The sequence below is a fragment of the Apostichopus japonicus genome, chromosome 11 (genome assembly GCF_037975245.1).
Source record: "Apostichopus japonicus isolate 1M-3 chromosome 11, ASM3797524v1, whole genome shotgun sequence".
In the NCBI taxonomy this organism is placed as follows: Eukaryota; Metazoa; Echinodermata; class Holothuroidea; order Aspidochirotida; family Stichopodidae; genus Apostichopus; species Apostichopus japonicus.
Window position 1 is genome coordinate 11,271,573 of NC_092571.1, and position 21,875 is coordinate 11,293,447.

Sequence of the window (21,875 nt, forward strand, 5' to 3'; positions counted from 1 at the left end):
GTATACATAACTTCACACACAAAGGTCACCGGGAGGTCAACCAATTGACATTTTTGATCGGTGAGACCTAAATAGAGCATGACTGTAAAAATACAAACATTTTTTCTTTGCCCATTTTCTCCCCCCAAAATACTACATTTTTAACATTAGTTGACTTTTGGTGACGTTGGATCACATGACCGTTAATCTTGAAAATATTCCCCTATACCATTTGCAACTACTCCAAAAATATCAACCTTGTCACACCTTGCAACTGGGAGTTATTGCAATAAATGTCTGAAAATTAACTTTGACCTCGTATAACTTCGCACACGAAGGTCACACGGGTGTCAACCAATTGACATTTTTGATCGGAAGGTACCTTTGATATCCAAATCTAGCATCAAAACCAAACATTTTCTTTTTTGCTCATTTCCTCCCAAAATAAGCACATTTTTTCTAATGTGACCTTTGACCGTTTGACCTTGGTTTCAGATGAAGTTTAATCTCCTGATTCCAAAAAACAAAACGACAAGTCTGTACAACCATCCTAACTCCGACCGAAAAACTTTGACCCCATATAACTTCGCACATAAAGGTCACACGGGGTCAACCTATTGACATTTATGATCAGAAGGTACCTTTGACATCTGAAAATAGCATCAAAACTGTAAAAATCCCCCAAAACACATAAAGGTCACCAGAGGTCAAATTGAGGTCAAGGGTCACCCAGATGCGGGTCTACAATTGGATAACATTGAAGCAACTCCCAACCCTAACGGACATTTCGTTCTCAAGTTATCGCAAAAATACTAGTTTTTTTTATCATTAATTGACCTTTGTTGACCTTCGATCACATTACCGTTATGTTTGGAAACGATCCCTTAACCCATTCACAACTACACCCAAAATGTCAACCATGTTGGGCCCTGTCAATGGGAGTTATTGCTGTTTTTAATATTTTGGTTTTTGGCATCTAACTGACCTTTGGTGACCTTTGCGGGCACCACAAACAATAGGGATCTTCCTCTTACTATGGGCTATCCACCCAACAAGTTTGATCATGATACATCATTTCTTTATTGAGATATCGTGTACACAAGCCAAGCGTCACGTACACACACACCCATACACACGCACACACGCACACACATATGTTTGTATTACATTCAGACGGAGGACCCCATTGTATTTTCCATTGTTCAAATCCACGTACCGAATTCGAACCGATGTGCCTGATTTGTTGAAGGGGCTGAAAGCGTCGTAACGTTTATCAGTCCTATTAAATATCATTTTATTTTATTTTTTTATTGATTCCATACATACATACATACATACATACATACATACATACATACACATGGTAGAATGAATACCGTACACTAAATTACACAGCTGATAAAGGTCACCTTCGGAGAAGCCTTTCATCAGCACTCGCACACATGCATGCATACTTTACTGAGGCTATATTGAATATCGCCATCCGGAAACTGACCAATTTATGTACATATGCAAACTTAGTATGGTACGTACTTGACGTCTCCTATGTGAACAATTTTGTTCTTAAAAAAAAATGACTAACTTATCTAAAGACAGGCAAATACGGCTCATGACTCCAGACTGGAGGTTCATATTGCGTTTATCTTGAATTTTTAGCATTCCATTTTCACTTACATATCAGCAACTAGAGATTGATGAACGAGAGATTACCGTCTGTAGAATTTATACTCGGCGAACCCAAATTAAAGAGTAATTAACCGTTTCGTAAAAACTGACAAGTTTGTTGGCCCAAACATTTATACATGCAAGCTACATCTTTATCTTTATTCATATTTTAAATGAAACCATGTCTTTCACGTGACGTCAGACAATAACAAACCGCCTGTTTCGCTCATTTTAAAGGTACATTGATGTACTCGGCCTTTATACTTTAGTCTATTCGAGTAAGCCTACTCGGTCTTTTCGGGGGGGAAAAAATACGATTTTGTTATCTCAGACAACTGTGCCTACAAAACACACCTTTCTCATTTAAGTTGTAAAGTCAAACAATCAGATCATCGCCATCAGACGATAATGAATGTTCCTGTTTCGCTCGTAATACGTACATTGATGTACCATACAACGAGTTGTAGCTGAACAAAGCATACTATGACGTGTATTGATACAGTATTGTATATCTGACCTTGCACTGTGATGGATAAAAGATAGTCCGGATTTCCTTGTCAATTTGTACTGCATCGAACTGTATGGAAGCCGGTAAATCTTGCAAAATACTAAACAGGTTTTCATTTTTTTTTTATTATCGTGGACTTTTTATAATTATTATCATCGTGTAAACTTAGTATATTATGTTTGTGTTTGTTTGTTGTATATTATGATATAAATTTATATTATTACCATATAAGATCAAATATATCATCCATCAGGTTGGCCCTTGTGGTGTTCCATACAAATTCAGTTGATGTTCATCACATTGATCAACCGTAGTGGAATATAATACAATACACCAAATACATTTGTATGTACATGACGTTATGATGCTGTATGTTGCACTGTGCTTTCAAGCGTGAGAATTATAAACCAAAAGGGCTCCTTTGTAAGTATGAAAGATAGGCTAGGCTATGTAAGTACAGTCTAAGATATATAAATCAACTAAAGCGAAATTTATCGTCTAGGAAACAGCTACTATTCTATACCAACAGTCTAGTCAATCTGTGAAAAAAAAAATGTTTTGGCGGTATATAATAGACAAATTCCTTGTGAGAAACAGATTGCAAATATATCATCATCGAGGTTGCAGAACCGAGCCAAAATGGCGGCTACTGCCTGCGCTACATGGCTGACGAAAGTAGTAGGAATCGGTTTCACCGACACAAATAATGATAAATGACATAATTTCCAGAAATGATCCTTATTTCCCGTCATGATGCTAGGTAATAATTTTAGTGAAAGAGTTTCCGCATGCCATTCACATGGTTTCTTGTCTTGTCAGTTAGTAAAATAATTATCATCAGGCTATCGGTTCCAATTATAGGCAGGGTCGTCTCTAGAGGGGGGTGTGGGGGTGTCTCACCCCAATCTCGTTAAAACTGACGATATTTGGAAAATTTGAGTCCGACAGTCGGAATTTCCGACTGTCGCACTTTAATTTACCAAGGCCTATTCATATATTCACGTTCTTGTGAATGACCTAAAAAGTTCGGTCAAAATTGACATAATCAGTTATAATAATTTACCACGTTTTCCTTGCCATTTGAGAAATTGTACCTCGCGATTCTTATACTCCACCACAGCGACTTAGCCAGGAATTTGAAGGGGGGAGGGAGCACTTTATGCGATTGATATGGATTTTCAAAGTTGTTGGCACGACTATCTGAGCGGAGCGCCACCATCGGTTGGCGCGGAGCGTACAAGAAATTTTTTGGTTTCACAAACCCCCCAGATGGCCGGAAACGGCCCTTCCCGAGTGTTCATTATGGTTTCCTGGCCTCTTGGTAACTTGAGACACCTCATTCAATATCACTTTTAAACCCCCAAAAAACAAACGAGTTAAAATAGTACGTAATTCAATACTACATAATGTATTTAAAATTAGCAAGGTATTCATGTACAGATCAGTAGTCTTACTTTTCAACTTCTGATACTTGTAGATACAAAGATAGGCCAGAAATGACTTTGATACAACAATAGCAAGTAATTGTCTTTGATACAACTGTTATTATTATTATTATTATTATTATTAACCTTTAAAAGGGTGACTCGGTTAGCCAAAGCTAATCTTCCCCGAGGCCCTAAAATAAAATCAATATAAAAAGAATAATATTATAAAATAATAAACAAAGAGTAAGACTATTAAACATACAAATATACAACAGTAAATCACAAAACTGTAAAAATGAGTATAGAACATAAAAGCGTAATGAGATGATTAAGACTTGAAAAATTCATTGACTAAACGTTTAAAAATAGCTAAAGATTTGGCATACTTGCATTCAGCTGGCAAACTATTCCATTCTTTGGCAGCTATGAAGGAAAATCTACGCTTGTGATATTCCGTTTTACCATCTTTCAGGTATAAGTTACTTTGGGTCGTGGATCTCAAATTGTGATTATGAATTTCGTGTGTAAAGTTGAATAACTGGGTTAGATAATTTGGGGAGAGGCCATTCATGGTCTTGTACATCATGATCAATCGTCGTATACGTATTTGCGTATCGACAGGGTGCCACTTTAGCATTTTAAATAATTCTGTCGAGCTTTCATATCTTCCCGAGTTCGTAATAATACGCGCTGCTGCGTTTTGCATATGTAACAACTTTTTTAAATCATTTGCTCCACACGTACCCCAGACTATACTACAATAATCTAGAATGGGTCGTACATACCCATTATAGAAGATAATTTTCGTATTTAAATCAATATATGGTTGTATGCGTCTCAGTAAGGCAAGGCGATTTGAGACTGTTTTACAAACGTTGTCAACCTGAATATGCTAGGATAAATTGTTATCAATTTTTACACCTAATAGTTCTTCATATTTGACAGTCTTGAGAATTTTGCCCCGAGTGTCACAGAAAGAGTATTTGCATTGTCAGGTAATGAAGCCAGTCTCTGACCAGATCCCATCAATAATACCTTCGTTTTAGTGGTGTTGATTGCCATTTTATTTCGGTCACACCAGGCACTAACTTTTTCCATGTCTCTTTGCAATTTGTTATTCAAGTTAATGGTAGATGTATCACTGGCATAAAATGTTGTGTCGTCAGCATACATATCCGCTGAACAATATTCCAAAGTGAGATCGATATCATTAATATAAATTAAGAACAGAAGTGGACCAAGAACGCTTCCCTGGGGTACACCACATGCAATTCGTCTTGAACTCGATAAAACACCATTTAAGTATGTGCATTGACTTCTATTAACTAAATAGGATTTGAACCAATTAATCGCTTTACTCGATACACCATATAATACGTAGTTTCGTTACCATAATCTCGTGGTTTACCAAATCGAATGCCTTACTGAGGTCTAAGAAAACAGTTCCCAAAATATACCCCTTATCAATAGATTCCATCCACTGATCCACAACCTTCAATAGCGCCGTTTCGCATGAATGCTTTTCCCTGAAACCCGACTGTGTATTACGTAAAAGGTCAAACTTATTCAAATGCTTACTGAGGGCTAGGTGGACATGTTTTTCAATTATTTTTGAGAGAATTGGTAAAATTGCAATCGGCCTGTAGTTCGATAAATCATGGCGGGATTCCGTTTTAAAACTCTGTAGCTAGTAAATGTTTAAGTTAGCCTAATAAGAGAAGGCGAGAGCAATCCGACGATTGCCATCTGATGCAAATTTCTCAACTGTTTTCTCAACTGAAATATCATCTGCGTAAACGGGTTTTTAACTATAGTGGAAAAACTGACAAGATCGGATCCTAGTTTTTTTCGGCGGGTAGAGTGTTGAATGAAACGGCACGCGATAGAAATGACAGCCTAGATGACAGAAGAATAGGTCACCTAATTTAGCCATAGTCTTGCTACGTTCATTTCAATAGTTTTTCCTGTCTTAGACTCGTCCATTAAGCCTATGGATTTGAATTATGGGTGTTTTTAAAAAGAAGATAACTTGGACAAGAAAAGTATAGGCCCGGGCCTAGTGCTACATACTGACTACGCCCCTGATCATATGATATCATACTATCAGCAGATTTTGTTTCCTGTTTGAATTCTTTTACATGTTCTTTTAAATAATATATCAGAAAGACAAACATAGTGCTCTTTTACATTTTTTCCAGTAGGATGATTCTTGTTTATTGTCCAATGTCTGGACTTTGATACATTTGACGAACATAACTGATGGACAATATCAACTTTCATATTTTGTAATATAGCCAGATATGCAGTGGCCAAAAAACAAATATCGTTATCGCAGTGTATTAGCAGTGTAATAATTATATATAGGAAGTGCGTATCACGTACGATTGCTAGCTTAGCTTCATAACATGCTGTTCTGGTGCAACAACAATTAGGACGAATCATAGAAAGGATGAGAACGAACGTTGTCGACGTTGTTGTGCATACGGTTCGTGACATTCCATAGAGTGCGGTTAGGTAGGCAATATGTATTTTATTACGCAGTGGCCAACTGTAGGCATGTAATAGGCTAAATTAGGCTAATTGCATCTGCCAAACAAAGTAAGTGGTTGAATCAGTAGGCGTGAATGTTACTACGATTACAATCGAGTTAACGGAGCTGACGAGTATTCAAGATCAAAAGAGCACTGACAAAATACCATGCTAAAAAAAGTACAGTTTAAAAAAAAAAACTCGGCACTGAAAGGGGGAGCAGTCGCTCCCCCTGCTCCCCCCCCCCCGGCTACGTCCTTGCTCCACCATACAACACTTCGTATGATTTTGAATACTCAAAGCAAATGCCTCATAGAACTAGTGTACAACGTTCGCCAGCTTCAATTCGGTTTATTTATGTACTAAGTTTGAACACCCAATACGGAAGCTTAAAAGTGCCATTAACATAAGAAAAACTTTGCCCCATAAGTTGACATTTTTCAGTAATTTGTTTAGATAACAAGATAAAATCTTATCAAAAATCAGAAAAATGTTGGATTTCTCAGTTGCCTTAACTGAGCAATTGAAACAATTTTCTGCAAAATGTTTAAGTGACATCTTATCATGTCTCGTCAATTGGACATTTTGCTGCAAAATGTTCAATTGTTAACTTCATTCCAACTGAGCAATTGAAACATTTTCTGCAAAATATTTAATTGACAACTTATCGTATCTCGTCAACTCAGCATTTTTCTGCAAACTGTTTAATTGCTCACTTCATTCCAAATGCTCAGTTGGAATGAAGTGAAAAATTGAACATTTTTGCATGTGAGTGATAAATAGCCCGCCACCCACCCCCCCCCCCCAAGAAAATAATATTAAGCGCGCTAGGAAAAAGCACTGTATTTTTGGGTAATTCACTATGTCGTCGAATATAATTTGTTGAAAAATCTTTTCCCCTTTGTTACATTAACATAGCTTTTGTAGTCAGTAGTCTATGTAGCCTATCAAGCAGATAACTTATACTCGGTTGCTTACTTGCTTAACCAGAGTGATTAATAACTTTGTGAAGTTTGTAACAGTTGATAATTATGTGTAAAAGTAAGTTGGCCTGACGTTTCGATCCTAGCAGGATCTTCTTCAAAGGCTAAATGACAAGTAACAGTAACAGAAGGGACAAAAACATGCACAGAATACAGAAAGGTGAACACAAAGAGATAGATGTAAGGGGATTAGTAGACAAGGGATGGAGAGACGAAAGAAAGAAACCAGCAGGGTAAGAGGAGAGGTGGGAGATAAACAGTGGAGGGACACAGAGAGGATTAAGGGAAGGGGGTATAGGAAATAATATATTTCCTACTCCCTTTCACATAGCACTTCAAACAGTTTTAGTTTTTTTCTCATATGGGTTTAGCACTTTCTTTCCTTAAAGTCTCAATGTGTGTTTGTCAAATTTTAACTTCGATTTTTTCCAGCTTACTGCCCTAAAAGCTCAATGAAAATAGCACCGTTCTATACAATTCTCATATTAATAATCATTATTTGTATTGAGTTATATGTCGTTAAACATTTTGAGCTGAATAAAATTCGCCAGATTTTTTAACGAGTCCGTAGATTCTACATAATTTACTCAAAATTTACAAGCTCCGCAACAACGTTTCGTTTACGACCCTTAGGCATAGGACTTACGAGTGGACGATACGAGTATATCTAGGTTACATTTGTGTTATGAGCATGATGATATGGGCGGTCGCAGTGATTTTACGGTAAATCGTTCGTACCATACTTAGGGCAACAGAAAATAAATTTCTTTCTTTCGATTGCGACAGCTTTTCTCCATTAAACCCACCTGGTCAGATTTCATTTAGAATATGAAAAATTTAATCTGCGTCGGAAGTTTGTTTCCGCAATTCAGCAGTAAACAAATATGCAGACTTTAACTATTGGGTAATATGTAATTTCTTCAGTTATAGGGTAAAACATAAAGTTGCTTGAGATGTAGCAGTTCCATTCCTAGTGTTGTTTTTTAATGGTTGCTGCTTGGTATTTCTGTTAATATAATAGTTAACTTACAATCCGAGATCAAGAGAATATAATAACACGCTTAAAATGCAGGGGCGTATCCAGGGGGGGGGCGCAAGAGGCGCGCGCCCCCCCTATTGGCCGTCACCAAAAAAAAAAAAAAAAAAAAATTGATGACCTTTATGTGAGATGTCGGTGATCGCTCAACCCCCCCCCCCCCCTCCCGTATGCTTTATTTTTTGTTTGCCAAAAAAAGGTTCTGGCGAAGTTCGGCGGCATAATAGTTTTAGAAACATAGATGGTAATTGTGTTTGTATTATCACTATAAACACTAAATGACATGTCAGCCATACTAAATTGTGCATTTTGTGTCCATATTTACTGGAAATGTTGCTTATTATTAAGGTCGAAAAATGGATCACATATGGCCATGGGCGGCGATCCTGGGTGGAGGGGGGATATATCCCCCATGAAAATGGGTGGAGGGGATGTAATGCACCATATCCCCCCCCCCCCCACCAAATGCCAGGGATAAGAATATATTCATGCCTACATTTATGCATCTTCGTTAATGTACGGCTCTTTTTTAGCTTCATTTCTCGCCTACCATAAACGCAGTGCGATCTTTTCAAATAAAGCGTCTTTATAAAGCAAGAATAGTTGACTGTAGGCTTCATTGGCCCTATAACAACAAAATGTATTATTGCGCCCACGGTATTGATATAGTACATATATGCACCCTCATAGTATTCATATAGGCCCTATAGTAGGCCTACACACGTACATGTTCCCTCGAACAGCTGAGAATCTCATGTTACCAGGGTAATGCTTAATACACGTTTCACCTGGATGCCCTAGCAATCGGTACCTAGGAATGTAACTATGTGTAATTGTGTATTGCATGTGTATAGGCCTATAATAGCCTGCATGAGGCCATTTTCTTCATCGAATAATATAAAAGAGCTCTCGAACATTCTAACGTTGCGCCTGAAACAAGATTGACAGGGGCAATTTTCCCAAAATAACACCCGAAATTAAAAAAAAAAAGTATTTTGGATCCTGATTATGAGATATTTCGGACATGACATCCCTATTTTAAAGTTGGGTATATGCCGCTTGGAAACCTCGGGAAGTGCCGTTTCCGGCCATCTAGAGGGTTTGTTAATCCCCAAATTTTCTTGTACGCTTCGCGCCAACTCATGGTGGCGCTACGCTTAGATAGTCAACAAGGTCATATCCCCCCCCCCCCCACTCGGAAGTACGGATCGCCGCCCATGCATTTGACACCATTTTGCATTTCAGCCCTTCTTTGAAAGCAAAAATTGTACACCCCTCCCCTTAGACCCATCCCCCAGGACGGCGATCATTCATGCCTGGCGCCCCCCCCCCTATTGGAAAATCCTGGATACGCCCCTGAAATGGCTTATACATATATTTTATGTAACTCTTCTTTTAATTGTAATATCTTGCAGGAAGATAATTAAGTAACTATGAACAATCTGCAAGATAATTTACGAAACTCTGCACTGGTCGCTGCGATCTAAATCTTCCCCAACTGTTCCTCATCCCTTACAAAGAATATGATAAGGTACTGTAATTGCTCTAAATCTCACCACCTCCTCCTCCTCTTCCCATGCGAAGGAATATTTTAATTACTTGAGATTAAGCTGCATCCCCATCCTGACGTCTCTATGTACTCAAAATATTCTGTAAATGAGAATAAGAATAAGCAATGTTATTGTCTTTATATGATTATTTGCTATCACGACTTTATATTTATGCTACAAAGCTTTCATTATACATGATTATCCTCACAGGAAAACACCATTTTTCAATGTAATTGAGTTATAATAATCCTTCACTGCTTATTTTATTAGTACAGTAAATTTATCGTTGCAGGACACAATAAACAAAAAGTTTAACACCTCGCAAAACGTTGCAAAGTAGCGACTGCACGTGATCTGTTTGTCCTTTCTTCCGCGCAACAAATATAGTCGTATCCTACTTGCATTCTGCATGTGATCAATATTGGTTATATTGACCTTATTTACATACACATGCAGTGTAGTGTCGAAGCTAAAATTTCGTTTCGGATGTATAAACTGCCGTCGCTAAACGTCGCAAAGGAACTTGATCTCTATGTCGTGTTTTCCCTCACAACAACCAAGCTGTAGTTCCTGATTCGTTCATTTTTCGTTCATATGTGTATTTAGTAGGTGCGAAATACAGGAATTCTTCCGATTGCGCAATGAAACTGACTGTGTATGCTAATATCCACTTTATCAAAGCGACGCAAAGCGTCTCATATTGTTACAAGAGTCCCAAAGTATCGCAGAAGATATATGCGATTTGCAGTCCTTATTCTCCATATATCCTTAAAACGAGTAAATATTAATAAAACAGAGTTAGTTAATATACATAATTCGAAGATAGAAATATAAGCAAAAAATGGATGTTAATGTAAGACATAAAAGTGCAAATGCTGTATATGCATGTATAGGCCTAGACCTATATGTGTATAAATATAGGACTCTGAAAGATTAAGCCCCTAGCCTAGGAAAAACTTAAAAACAAACTATTAATTACCGATCTTAACTATCATAAATACGAACTGAACGAATACTCAAAAATCAAAATATCAATAACGTATCTTATATTACATGCTGAACAAATCGTCATACAGATCCATCTGTATAATATGAACTTCGACATTTATCTCTCTGCAATCACAGCTGACGTCTATATGGCAAGCTAATAGCTCATTAATTAGAGACACCACTTTTGTTGGTCGAGACATGTATTGCGACTATACTGCGAGGGATTGTACGACTTTTTCTACTATACAGTATAGTGCTAGTACAATAAGGGATATGTTATTTAAATGGATATACAAAGGTATCGTTACCCATCTAAAATCCCATCAATAGATACCTGAAATTCATCCATCCCTTAGGACGATTTCATAAGTTGATTGACAGTTCTTGCTGGTCTTTTCAACCCAACCTTAACCCTCCCCTCTCCTTATGAAGTGATTCTTTACATACTTAACATAAAAAGTTGAATAATATTTTTTAACCTGTAGAAGCCGAGATGTGTTAAAACTACATATGATATTAAAGGACAACGGCTGGTCTACATTCTTAAACTTAATTACATACATCGTGGAAGGTTAACTGTGAGATCAATGATAAAAAATAAGATTTAAATTAAATGTCATAATCCTCAAGGTGGATTAACATCATGCTAGGTATTGCTTATTGTGTACAATAACCCTATTGTTTCCTGTGATGTTCAGTGGTCATGTGGGGTCAGCAGAGGTCAGGGTCTGAACATCTTGTAAACAAGATAACTCAAGAAGTGCATCTTTCTTGAACTTCATACATATAGTGTTTAGATCCAGCTTGCTGAGTGCAAGAACCCTACTGAAATTAAAAGACGTCAAATGTCAAACGAATTCAGGTGTCAAATTACGAAAACCTTTAAAACATCATACCTCCACAATTTAAACTACAATTAATCTGTGAATTTTCCAATGCTATGGCGAAAAGGTTTGGTCAAATTCAGTTCGGTTTAATATTCTGAAGGGGCTCTATAATTCTTCAACAAAACATGCAGTCATCCAGGAAATGAAATTTGCTTCAAAGAGTTGATAGTCTTTAAACACACTCATGCGCGCCCTTGGCACTTTCAACCTCTGAGCTTCAATGGTTCAACAGGCCATTTCAAATGGTGGAAAAGGAAAAATACCACAAGGTGTCAACAGGCTATCTAAAATTTTCTCAAACTTGACCACTTTCTCTGTGATTCAGTATAGTAGATGACTTTCACTTTGGCAGTAAGTTGAGAACATGTTTCACAGTGTATAATAATGTCTTGTAGAGATCTCATTCGTTAAACAACATATGTATTAAAGGGATGGTTGGTGACAGAGCTGATTTGCTAGTTCAAAATGTTTAAGAGAAATTGTCCTTTTATCTATACACCTATGTGCCTATATTTCACATAGTAAGACTGTTCTTTCTGGATACTGCAACATTTTGGAATAAAAATTCTATACCGTAAAGTTTTTACCAGTGGATTAAACGGTTGATGCACTGACAGTGACCAAAACGAACTGAAAATTTCTGACCTTTTCTGGTTCTCACTTAATTCTTGTACAAAAAAACTCACTGCTCCACATTAGTAATATACTTTGTGAAATTTTGAGCATATTGTATAGCAAGGAATCACAAAGCAAACTAGCTTTTTAATTACAATATGTATTAAAATTCCGGTTCCCATGGGACCTTCTTTAGCATTGGCTAGAGTTGAAGTGAAAGGTATACACAAATAAAATGCTGACACAGATTGCTTCCCTGAAAGGCATCGTTGTAAGTCAAACGTTTGTTGTTGAGCTGCATGACGTGTAATATAATTCCTACCAGTGGCACTATATACGGCAGTCTCGACTGTGCGTTGTGACATCCGTTTCAATGTGTGGCATGGTAGTTGAGCGGTTTTATTTATTGTTACCAATCGGTTCTAGCTTCCTTATAAGTACATCGATACTCTTTAAGTTTTATCTGTCCTAAGCAATTTAGCAGGTTTAGGTGAAGGATGCAACCATAAGTATACAAACGGAAATTATTGCTGTGTCTTTCTGCCTCCTTAATGGCTAAAACATTTGACAATCTATTTCTGCATACTTACTCTAAGTCAATTTCTGCATACTTTATAACTTTGATTTAAGCAGATTCTGGAAAGCATAAATAGACTCGTCGTTAGTCTCATTTTCGAAATGTTTTAAATCATGTTGTTGTCGGAATTCCCATTATTGCCAAGAGGGTGGAGGGAAGAGGCGGGGGAGGTTGTGATATTTAGTTATATCGGTTATACCGAAAACTATGTGGCTTACTTTGTTATGTTTCATCCCTCCGTCCGTCTGACTTAATTTATATATGCCTTTCAATGAGTTTTTTTTTTGCTATGATAGTCAGCAACATTAAACATCAAACATTAATGATATTTACCTTTTTCTTTTCCTTTTTTTCATTTTATAGTCTTCATAAGTATTCAAGATGGAATGCGGTCTTTGTGACACCAGTAAATTGGTGAGTTTGCTGTCTCAAAGTAATACCTTGAGTCGACTTGTCCGTTGAGTAGAGCACAACAAGAATAAGCTATTTTTAGTGATAAACTTATGTAAGGCTTGAATGTCAGATCTAGAATTCGATTACTATGGCTTTAAAACTAACAGATGATTTAAATATCTTACAGTAAAGGAATAGCCAGGTTAACCATTAAATTGAGTTATATTTATATTACAAACAATCTCTTAGTTGTAACAAATTGTTTCCTGATTGCACGAAGCCTGTTTGTCAGCCTTCAACTTTATAATTATATCAGGCTAAAAACATCCACCGTAACTACAAGCATGATTCCAAGCAAAATAAAAACCGTGATTCTGTGAATGAGTTGATTGTCTCAACCCGCTTGTTCTAAAATTAAGTAGTCACTAGATCGCCGAGCATAACAATAAACTTATATAAACTTAACGACCAATGCATTATGCTTTCCATATTTTCTGCTTTATCAGTGCTGGTGTTTTTTCTTCGGGTAGTTTATTGTCTTTGTGATTTTATATGACGAGATAACGAGCAAAAATAAAGCGTCACTGGGTGTGAGTAAAAACTCACGTTGAAATACGAGCACAGTATTTGTCAATGCATTTCACTGAGAACAGAAAAGAGTGACGTTGCATTTAACAATCAACATAGGATTGGATTGAAGCAGTTGCAGCTTGAACATTATCTGTCATAAAAAATAATATTGGGTTCCCTGAGCCATCGTGAATTTATGACATTCTAAACATCTGAAGAACTTAAATAAAAAATGGCAACGCATATTTTCCAGACCATTCCCCTACCAAAAGGGTTACTTCGCTGCGCAGTCGCTGCGACTTCGCTGCGAAGGAATTCCTTCGCTACAAGACTTCGCAGTACTTCACTTTTACTGTGACTTTGCCGTAACTTCGCGACAGCAGAAATATTACTTCGCCGCAGGGTTTTGCTCCTGCGACTAGTCGCAGCAACATCGCAGCAAAGGAATATGACTTCGCAGGAGGCCCATCTTGTTGTAACTGGTCGCAGCTACTTCGCGGCAAGGAAAGTTACTTCGCAGGAGAGGCCTTCTTGTTGCAACCAGTCGCAGCTACTTCGCGGCAAGGAAAGTTACTTCGCAGGAAAGGCCTTCTTGTTGCAACCAGTCGCAGCTACTTCCCGGCAAGGAAAGTTACTTCGCAGGAAAGGCCTTCTTGTTGCAACCAGTCGCAGCTACTTCGCAGCAAGGAAAATTACTTTGCAGGAAAGGCCCTCTTGTTGCAACCAGTCGCAGCTACTTCGCGGCAAGGAAAGTTAATTTGCAGGACAGGCCTTCTTGTTGCAACCAGTTGCAGATACTTTACATCAAGAAATAATCACTTTACAGAAAGGTACCATTCCTGCAACTAGTTGTGGGAACTCAAGTTATTACTGCATGATCATGATTCATGGGCAGGTTTCCCTTCTGCAATTAGCTGTATTTACTACACAGTGAGAAAGCTTTCATAGTGCAGCATAATGAAGCTCATAGTGCAGGGGTTCTGCAGTTAACTTATCTTTACAACAAGGAGAAACTTACATACAATCTTACAGACTCAAACTCTACACAAACCAAACAGATATCATACATTTTTTAGGATTTCTTTTTATTGGTTTTAATTAAAGAGCCATCATCTTTTAAGTGTTTAACTTTTCCTGTAGGAATAGAAAATATGTGGTACCACTGAACAAACTGTAATGGTTACAACATGAGGAGAGGCACATTAGAGATTATGATTTCTGTACTTTAATTCAAATAGGTTACTGTAACATCAAGGCTTATAGATCAGCAATTAAAAAATTACTGATCCTTTCATTTCTTTTTATTCGTACAGGAAACCCACAAATAACACTAAGCAATGCAAATTATTAAATCTTTAGAATCTTAAAAAAGAATAAAAAAAAAAATTAAGAATCTCAAAACTCTGAGAACAACACTCAGGAAGATTCTTATTCATAATTCTACCAAACTTCACTGTAGTTTCTGTTAATCAATTAATAGGTTTCAGTTAATAGGTTTAAAATGTTAATCAGGTTCTTAAAATTTGGAAAGTCACTGGGAAACAATCCATACTTCCCTTAAATCTATGCTGAATTTTATCTACAAAACCAGGATGCTGAAACAAGTTTTGAATTTGAGGCTCTAGTGTTACATTGAGGAATTTGTTCTTCTCAAAGTCAATTGTCATCCTGCATATATTACAGTACGTTGGTCTGGCCATCTTCAACAGAGCTAAAACAGGACCCACAGTAATAATACTTTTGCACTGGTGAATCTGCCTTTTCAAAATAGTTCTTAAACTTAAAAAGACTACCAAGGGCAGAGTGAGTTTCCATACAATGGAGACTAATTAGTGCTAGCATATCAGACAGCTGGACATCAGTGATGGAATGCGTAGTTGCAAATGTGAGTATCACGAGAAGACTTGTTTCTACTGTTATCCAATGTCCTCTATAGATGTATGATGAACCACTCCTGGACTCTGTCTCTGACTCTTCATCATCTTCCAAAGGTGAAGCATCACAGGTATCATCGGGCTCACCCAACGTATCCTCCTACTTATCAGAAATGTGACCATCTTGGTCAAGAGTTGCCCGTCAGTTTGTAATGTTCATTAGTTCACTTACTTCCATTGCTAAAGGTATAGATGATGGTTGGATAATTGTTGTGGGACTTTCCTCAGTGCACTGATAATCTGGCTGCAAGCTCTCTACAAAGGATGATGAGCCACCTTCAGTATGGCCAGCCATATAAAATTCAGATAAGGCTGGAGTAAAAGCTACTGACTGAACATTGAATGAAGCTGGTATTTCTCTTCTACGTGGTTGGTTGTACCAAGTAGGCCTAAGTTGGCCTCATGAGTTCACTCTGAAATCAGGAGTAACACTGGGCTCTGAAAATAATATATGAAATGAAGTTAATACCTGTCAAATTTAAATAATGCAATGGGGCGTCATATTATATTCGTAATGAAGTGTCAATGCTCAGCTTAATTTTGACATTACGCAAATATCCTGGGGATCTGAGGTGCATCATACAGTTGATAGATGCATTAGGCCTAATAGCAGGCACCACATGTTATGATTAAAACGCAGCGTTTATTGACTGAGACATAAAGCCAGGGCTAAGGTTGTGAAATCATGCTGTTTAATCTAGCACGTCATGTCTGCGGGGGGGGGGGGGCTGCTGCTGACTGGCGTAATTATCATTCCGACTTGCTGTGGCCATTGACCCACCAACAGGCTAATTTCAATTGCTGACTAGGCTTTGTATATTATTTGTTTGGTGGAAATAGTTTGCTGTAAGTTCATTCCGAGTTGTTGATTTTTGAGAGTAGATCTACAGGGAAAAAAGGGTTCAATGACACTGTAGGTGTAGGCACAGACATAAGTAATCAGCATATGCAGCCAATGGATACTACTTTAATCTTTAATTATTAGAGTTAGTAAAATACTCTTAGACCTAGGCTACTACTTACAAGCATTGTAGTACCACTACTAGGCCTCGCCCTTACTGTAGCAGAACATAGACTTGACCCTCCTAGCCTATTTCTGTATCGATACTCTCCTACACTGACATGAAGGCATATAGAAGCCTTACTCATAAGCCCCCCTACTAACTAGTAGTACTACCACACTAGCCTAGATTGAGCGTTACTAGAATTAGTATTCAAGTAGTTCGATGGGATCGTTATTACTTGGCTTGGCATCTACCAAATAAAAAATGATTAACCACTTACTCCATCATGTATATCAATCGATATGCTGCAGCCTGCCGGGAATGATAGTAAAATAAATATAGACCGAGTAGTGACTGTACTACTACTGTAGTATAGTGAGTGTAAAATTATTTTTCACGTCTCGTGCAACTGCTCATGATACTTACCAGCACGGGAACTTCGACGACTGTTGTGTAAATTTGAAGTAAACAAGTCTACACAACAGGTTACTGTTTTTTTTTTGTTCATACAATCATATATGTTAGCTGGTTTCAACCAGGTTTAAGTACGCAGTAACAAGTTGCTAGAAAGGATCTGATAAAAGGTGGTATACTTACAACATCTCGTACAGTTTGACAAAGGGATACTGAATTGAGTTGGTTTTAATGTCTGGATGCGTGATTCCTTTGAAAATTTATACTACATTTCATTCATTTTTCACCCACACGATTGAATTTACATCATAACCAACAACGTAAAAATGTACAAATTGAGTCAGATGCTGTCTATTAAGATGATTGGCCAATCAGAAACTGCGAAGGCTTTCGATTGCGTAACAATCCATCTTTCAAATACAATACCGGCTGTATTGACATTCTGATTCTCTAGCTATCTCGACTTTTAGGTTTCTTACATGAATTCTTTATTAAAATTCTTTACGAAATACTCAATACGTTGGACCATTGTTCTGTGGAATATATTTATATTGTTGAACAGAAATCGAGATTTTCTGTGACTTTGTTAACGTTTTTACTTTGCTAGGTTTTCACGTTACCTGACTGAGTAGCCTAACTTAAAACTTAGTGCGTAGGTTACTGTTAGTATTGGTGTTAGTAACGAAGCAAACCTAATCCAGCCTTCTTGCTTTTGCATAACTCTTAACGTCGAAAAAAATGCAATTTTCAAAAGACGAAGTGGATACAATTGCTAGGGATCTTGGGCTGCCATCTTCGCTTGGAGGTGATTGCTAGCATATCTGTCTTTTCTGGTTGATAGACAGTCAATTTGGTGTAGCCAATGGATGACGAGGGACAAATCTCAATGGCCTTTGGGGGGAAATTCTGGGCATTTCATACAGCTTCAGAAACGTATGATGCATCGTTTGCTTATGGTGGTAAGTTCCAGTAATCTAAAGGATATAAATCGACTATAGCCTTGCTAAGCCTAGGCAGTATAGTTAAGCATATTTTAGCAGAACACAGAGTAGGCTAGGCCTAGGCGGCATGCATCACTATTATCACTTTAGGGACTCTTTTACAGTATTTCAGTACAAAGAATCCTGAAGTTAACTTTAAATGTTAAAGCCTATAGCATGTCTGCTTGGAATGTAATTTGCCCATGTCTAAAGGGGTATAACTAAGCTACTGTAACTAGTTGATTAAATTCGCGATCAATCTAAGTTCCAGTTCCAAACAAACCAGCCAGTGAACTTTTTAATTGGAACAATGGTTCAACCACAGATATAGCACAAAACAATTGAGTCTGTACTGTCTTTATATGACAGATGTGGAAATGGGATAAATATGCTATGAAACTGTGTGTTCCTCTAAGAATGATGTGAAGATATTGCCTGTGTTTCTGTTGTGGTGGACCCTAGAGAGTGATTAAATAAAGATAGTATGATTCATGATACTAGATCCAATACGTTTTTTTTAAGTTAAATTAGAGTTTGCAAACTGAGCACTTGAGTTTTCTTAAATGTAAATGAAAATATCTCACAGAAAGAGAAAGTTCTTCAGTGGTTTCTTGATATCCGCAAAGTGCGCAAATTTTCTCTCAACATCTTCTTTGAATAGCCATTCAATCTTCGCCAATCTTCCTTGAATAGCCAGTTATAAGCCAAACACAAGTTTGGCGTATTTATTATCTTGCATATAAATGAGTCAACAGCACCAAATGTTAAAGTCCCAATTGTTGATATCTGAAACTAGAATGACCTGTATGCATGGAGTACCCACCCTCAGGATCACTCCATTTTTAAGGGAAGGCTGGCACTTGAGTTTTCATCAAGCTAAAAACATCTTGACATAGATATCAGTGAGAACAGATCAACAGATTCTGCTCAGAATTCTCTTGCTATATTTCTTAACAGAACTTGGGTTGATGAGTGTTAGGGTTGAGGCGTGTCTAAGTGTCCAGAAGTGGTATTAAAAAAAAAGGCCATGAATAATATGTTTAATTTGCAGAGATCCAGATTGCTTCTAATCAGTTTGTTGTTATTTTTTTCTTTCTTTTAGGTCATTTTGAGTGATAGGGATGATGCGTCACCACATTTGGAGAGACTTGGCAACTGCAATGTTGTCATACCAGCTGCTTGGCATAGTACAGTACCCTTCTCTCCAAGTCTCAAATCTAAGGCTTTTCGTGTAAAGAAAATGATGGATGGTTTCTTCGAGCCACAAGATATGTTTGAGGGGAACAATTCATCCGTGGTAAAGCTGTTTCCCCTGCAGATGGAAGCTATTAGATGTAAGTTAGCAGAATTCCCACATATTTTAAAGGAGGTTAGGTAGTTGAAAAAAAAACATTTGACATAAATTCTGTACAGCTTCCCCCCAAATCAGCTGTAGATATACATAATGCAAATATTTCATGTGAAACTGGCACTTCAGTTTCCTTTCTTGGAATGATCTGGAGAGTAATGGCTAAGCATAGAGAAAAGACTTATAATTACTCTCAAATTTCATATCCACAATGAAAAAATTCAGCAATTCCATGAGTATTGAAAAATGATAAATTGAAGAGGATACTTATTGGTATTTGTCATTAACCTGAGGGAAATTTGCCTTTCTTCTCCAGTGTATGGTGGCAATGTACTGAAGATCTATGCTGATGTCACATAGGCAATCAACAGCAAGTGCAGCAGAGCCAGGAGACTGATGAAGAAACTGAAGTGATGCTGACATGTTGGGGATAATGGGAGGGGGGGCAGAGGTAAATTAGAGTAGACAGTAATAACATAAGAAGTTTTACAATTAACAGTATAGAACTAAAAATAAAGTAGTTTAGACCTACAAAGTTCTTCTGTCTTAGTTTTGTTGCAGGCACCTCTCCAGGAAAGTCGCCGCAAGCTCCTTTCCTTGCGAAGTCGCAGCAAGCTCCTTTCCTGCGAAGTCGCCACAAGCCCCTCTCCTGCGAAGTCCCCGTCGGCCCCTTTCCGGCGAAGTCACCGCAACCCCCTCTCCGGCGAAGTCGCCACAAGCCTCATTTGCATGTGAAAAGTGAAGTCGCGGCGAGGTCGCTGCAAGCCTCTCTCCGGCGAAGTTGCCGCAAGCCCCTTTCCTGCGAAGTCGCCGCAAGCCCCTTTCTTGCGAAGTCGCCGCAGGCCCCTTTCCGGCGAAGTCGCCACAAGCCTCATTTGCATGTGAAAAGTGAAGTCGCGGCGAGGTCGCTGCAAGCCTCTCTCCGGCTAAGTCGCCGCAAGCCCCTTTCCTGCGAAGTCGCTGCAAGCCCCTTTCCTGCGAAGTCGCCGCAGGCCCCTTTCCGGCGAAGTCACCGCAACCCCCTTTCCGGCGAAGTCGCCACAAGCCTCATTTGCTGTGAAAAGTGAAGTCGCAGCGACTGCGCTGCAACTAGTTGCTGCGAAGTCGCTGCAACTGGTCGCGGCAAGGGCCTTTTTTCGACAGGGGATTGTGCAGTTTTGTGTTGAACTGGATGTCTAAGAAAAAATTCTTCTATGTGTACACTCACACAATCCGAAATGTCTTCTGTTCTTGTATACATATACACATATGACCAATCTTTAAAACGTATTTGCAGAAATGGTGTGGCCATTTGAACGTCTGGCACATATTACTATTAAATAATGAGATGCATAAATGTTGTCATGATTTGATGCAGCATATTTTGTATATTTTTGATTTCATTCCCAGAAAGATCAAACCCGCATCCAACAAATAAACTCTGATCAATTAAATCGTTATACTACCTAGAAATACAGTTCAGCCAGGGCATTTTAGCGCACTAAAGTACATGTTTATGTTTGAAAAGGAAATGGTTCTAATTTATCTGCAAAACTAGGTCAAAATATTTTATTGTTGAACTTTTCACCCAAAATATGCTGTGTTTGTGCAAAATCTGGAAATGCCCGACCTGCAAACTCATATAGGCTACATATCGTCATGTTTTTCTCTAAATGTCTATCCATTGTATCATCATATAGCAGATTGGCCTATGTCAAATTTATATACATATCGTCCTGTATTGGAGAAAACCATTCAATGTAGGCCGCCGGATTTACAATAAAGTTACCTTTTGTAACAAACGCACATTATTTCCCATATCGCCTGTAGCTCAAACTTTTTATACTGCCAATGTTCATTTGATAGAGGTACCAGCAACACCTCATGATCATGATATTCTAGACAAAGTCACTCCTATCAAGACTTTCATGTATACACTGAAACATCAGACTGATCAGAGAAACTACAGCCATGTATAACTGTCTTAATGTTTTTCTCTTTCGTTCACATTATAATATGCAACATCCCATTGAGTTAATGCCAAAATTACAGAGAACGGAGAAAAGAAACATTTTATTGGAGGAAGAAACTAGGGTGCGGATTGAAACAGTTTTAGTTTGATTTATTATATATGGCACAAATAAAAAAGAGTAAAATTCTTGGGTACATCCGTGTTTTGGGGAATAAATTATATCTGACAAATTCTCAAGATATGAAGTATTTGAAATAACTATATGCAAAACTGGTATCGCGTATTTTCTCATCCAGGTACTAGAAACATTTTAGATCATGATTGTCAAGACAAACCCATAAATAATTTTATATACATCAACATCAGAGAAACTATATAACCATGTATAACTGTCATATTGTTTGTTTTCTCTTTTCGTTAATAGCATGGTCATTCAAATATCCTTGAAGTAAAACTGAAACAACTTCTCTCTTAATGTGCACACAGTGTCAGGGAACTAAATATGCCAAAATATTCAGTTTCCTTTTACTAGATA

The 21,875-nt window shown here is 37.8% G+C and overlaps 1 protein-coding gene and 1 long non-coding RNA gene across 5 annotated transcripts in view; both read left to right on the forward strand.

Annotated features, from left to right (window-relative positions):
• The first annotated feature begins 13,112 nt into the window (after nt 1-13,112).
• LOC139975768 (uncharacterized) overlaps nt 13,113-21,875 on the forward strand; it is a 28,423-nt gene continuing 19,660 nt past the window's right edge. For all 3 annotated transcript variants that reach the window (XM_071983934.1, XM_071983936.1, XM_071983935.1), the window contains exon 1: nt 13,113-13,160. In XM_071983934.1, coding sequence (XP_071840035.1) covers nt 13,128-13,160 — 33 coding nt within the window. In that variant the 5' untranslated portion in view covers nt 13,113-13,127. The remainder of the gene's footprint in view (nt 13,161-21,875) is intronic.
• On the forward strand, nt 17,466-20,340 carry LOC139975769 (uncharacterized). Of its 2 annotated transcripts, none has more exons than XR_011795874.1 (3): nt 17,466-18,020; nt 19,144-19,410; nt 19,706-20,340. It is a non-coding gene; the product is annotated as an uncharacterized lncRNA (long non-coding RNA). The 2 variants fall into 2 exon arrangements; XR_011795873.1 differs by having other exon boundaries at nt 17,484-18,020; nt 19,144-19,375; nt 19,706-20,000.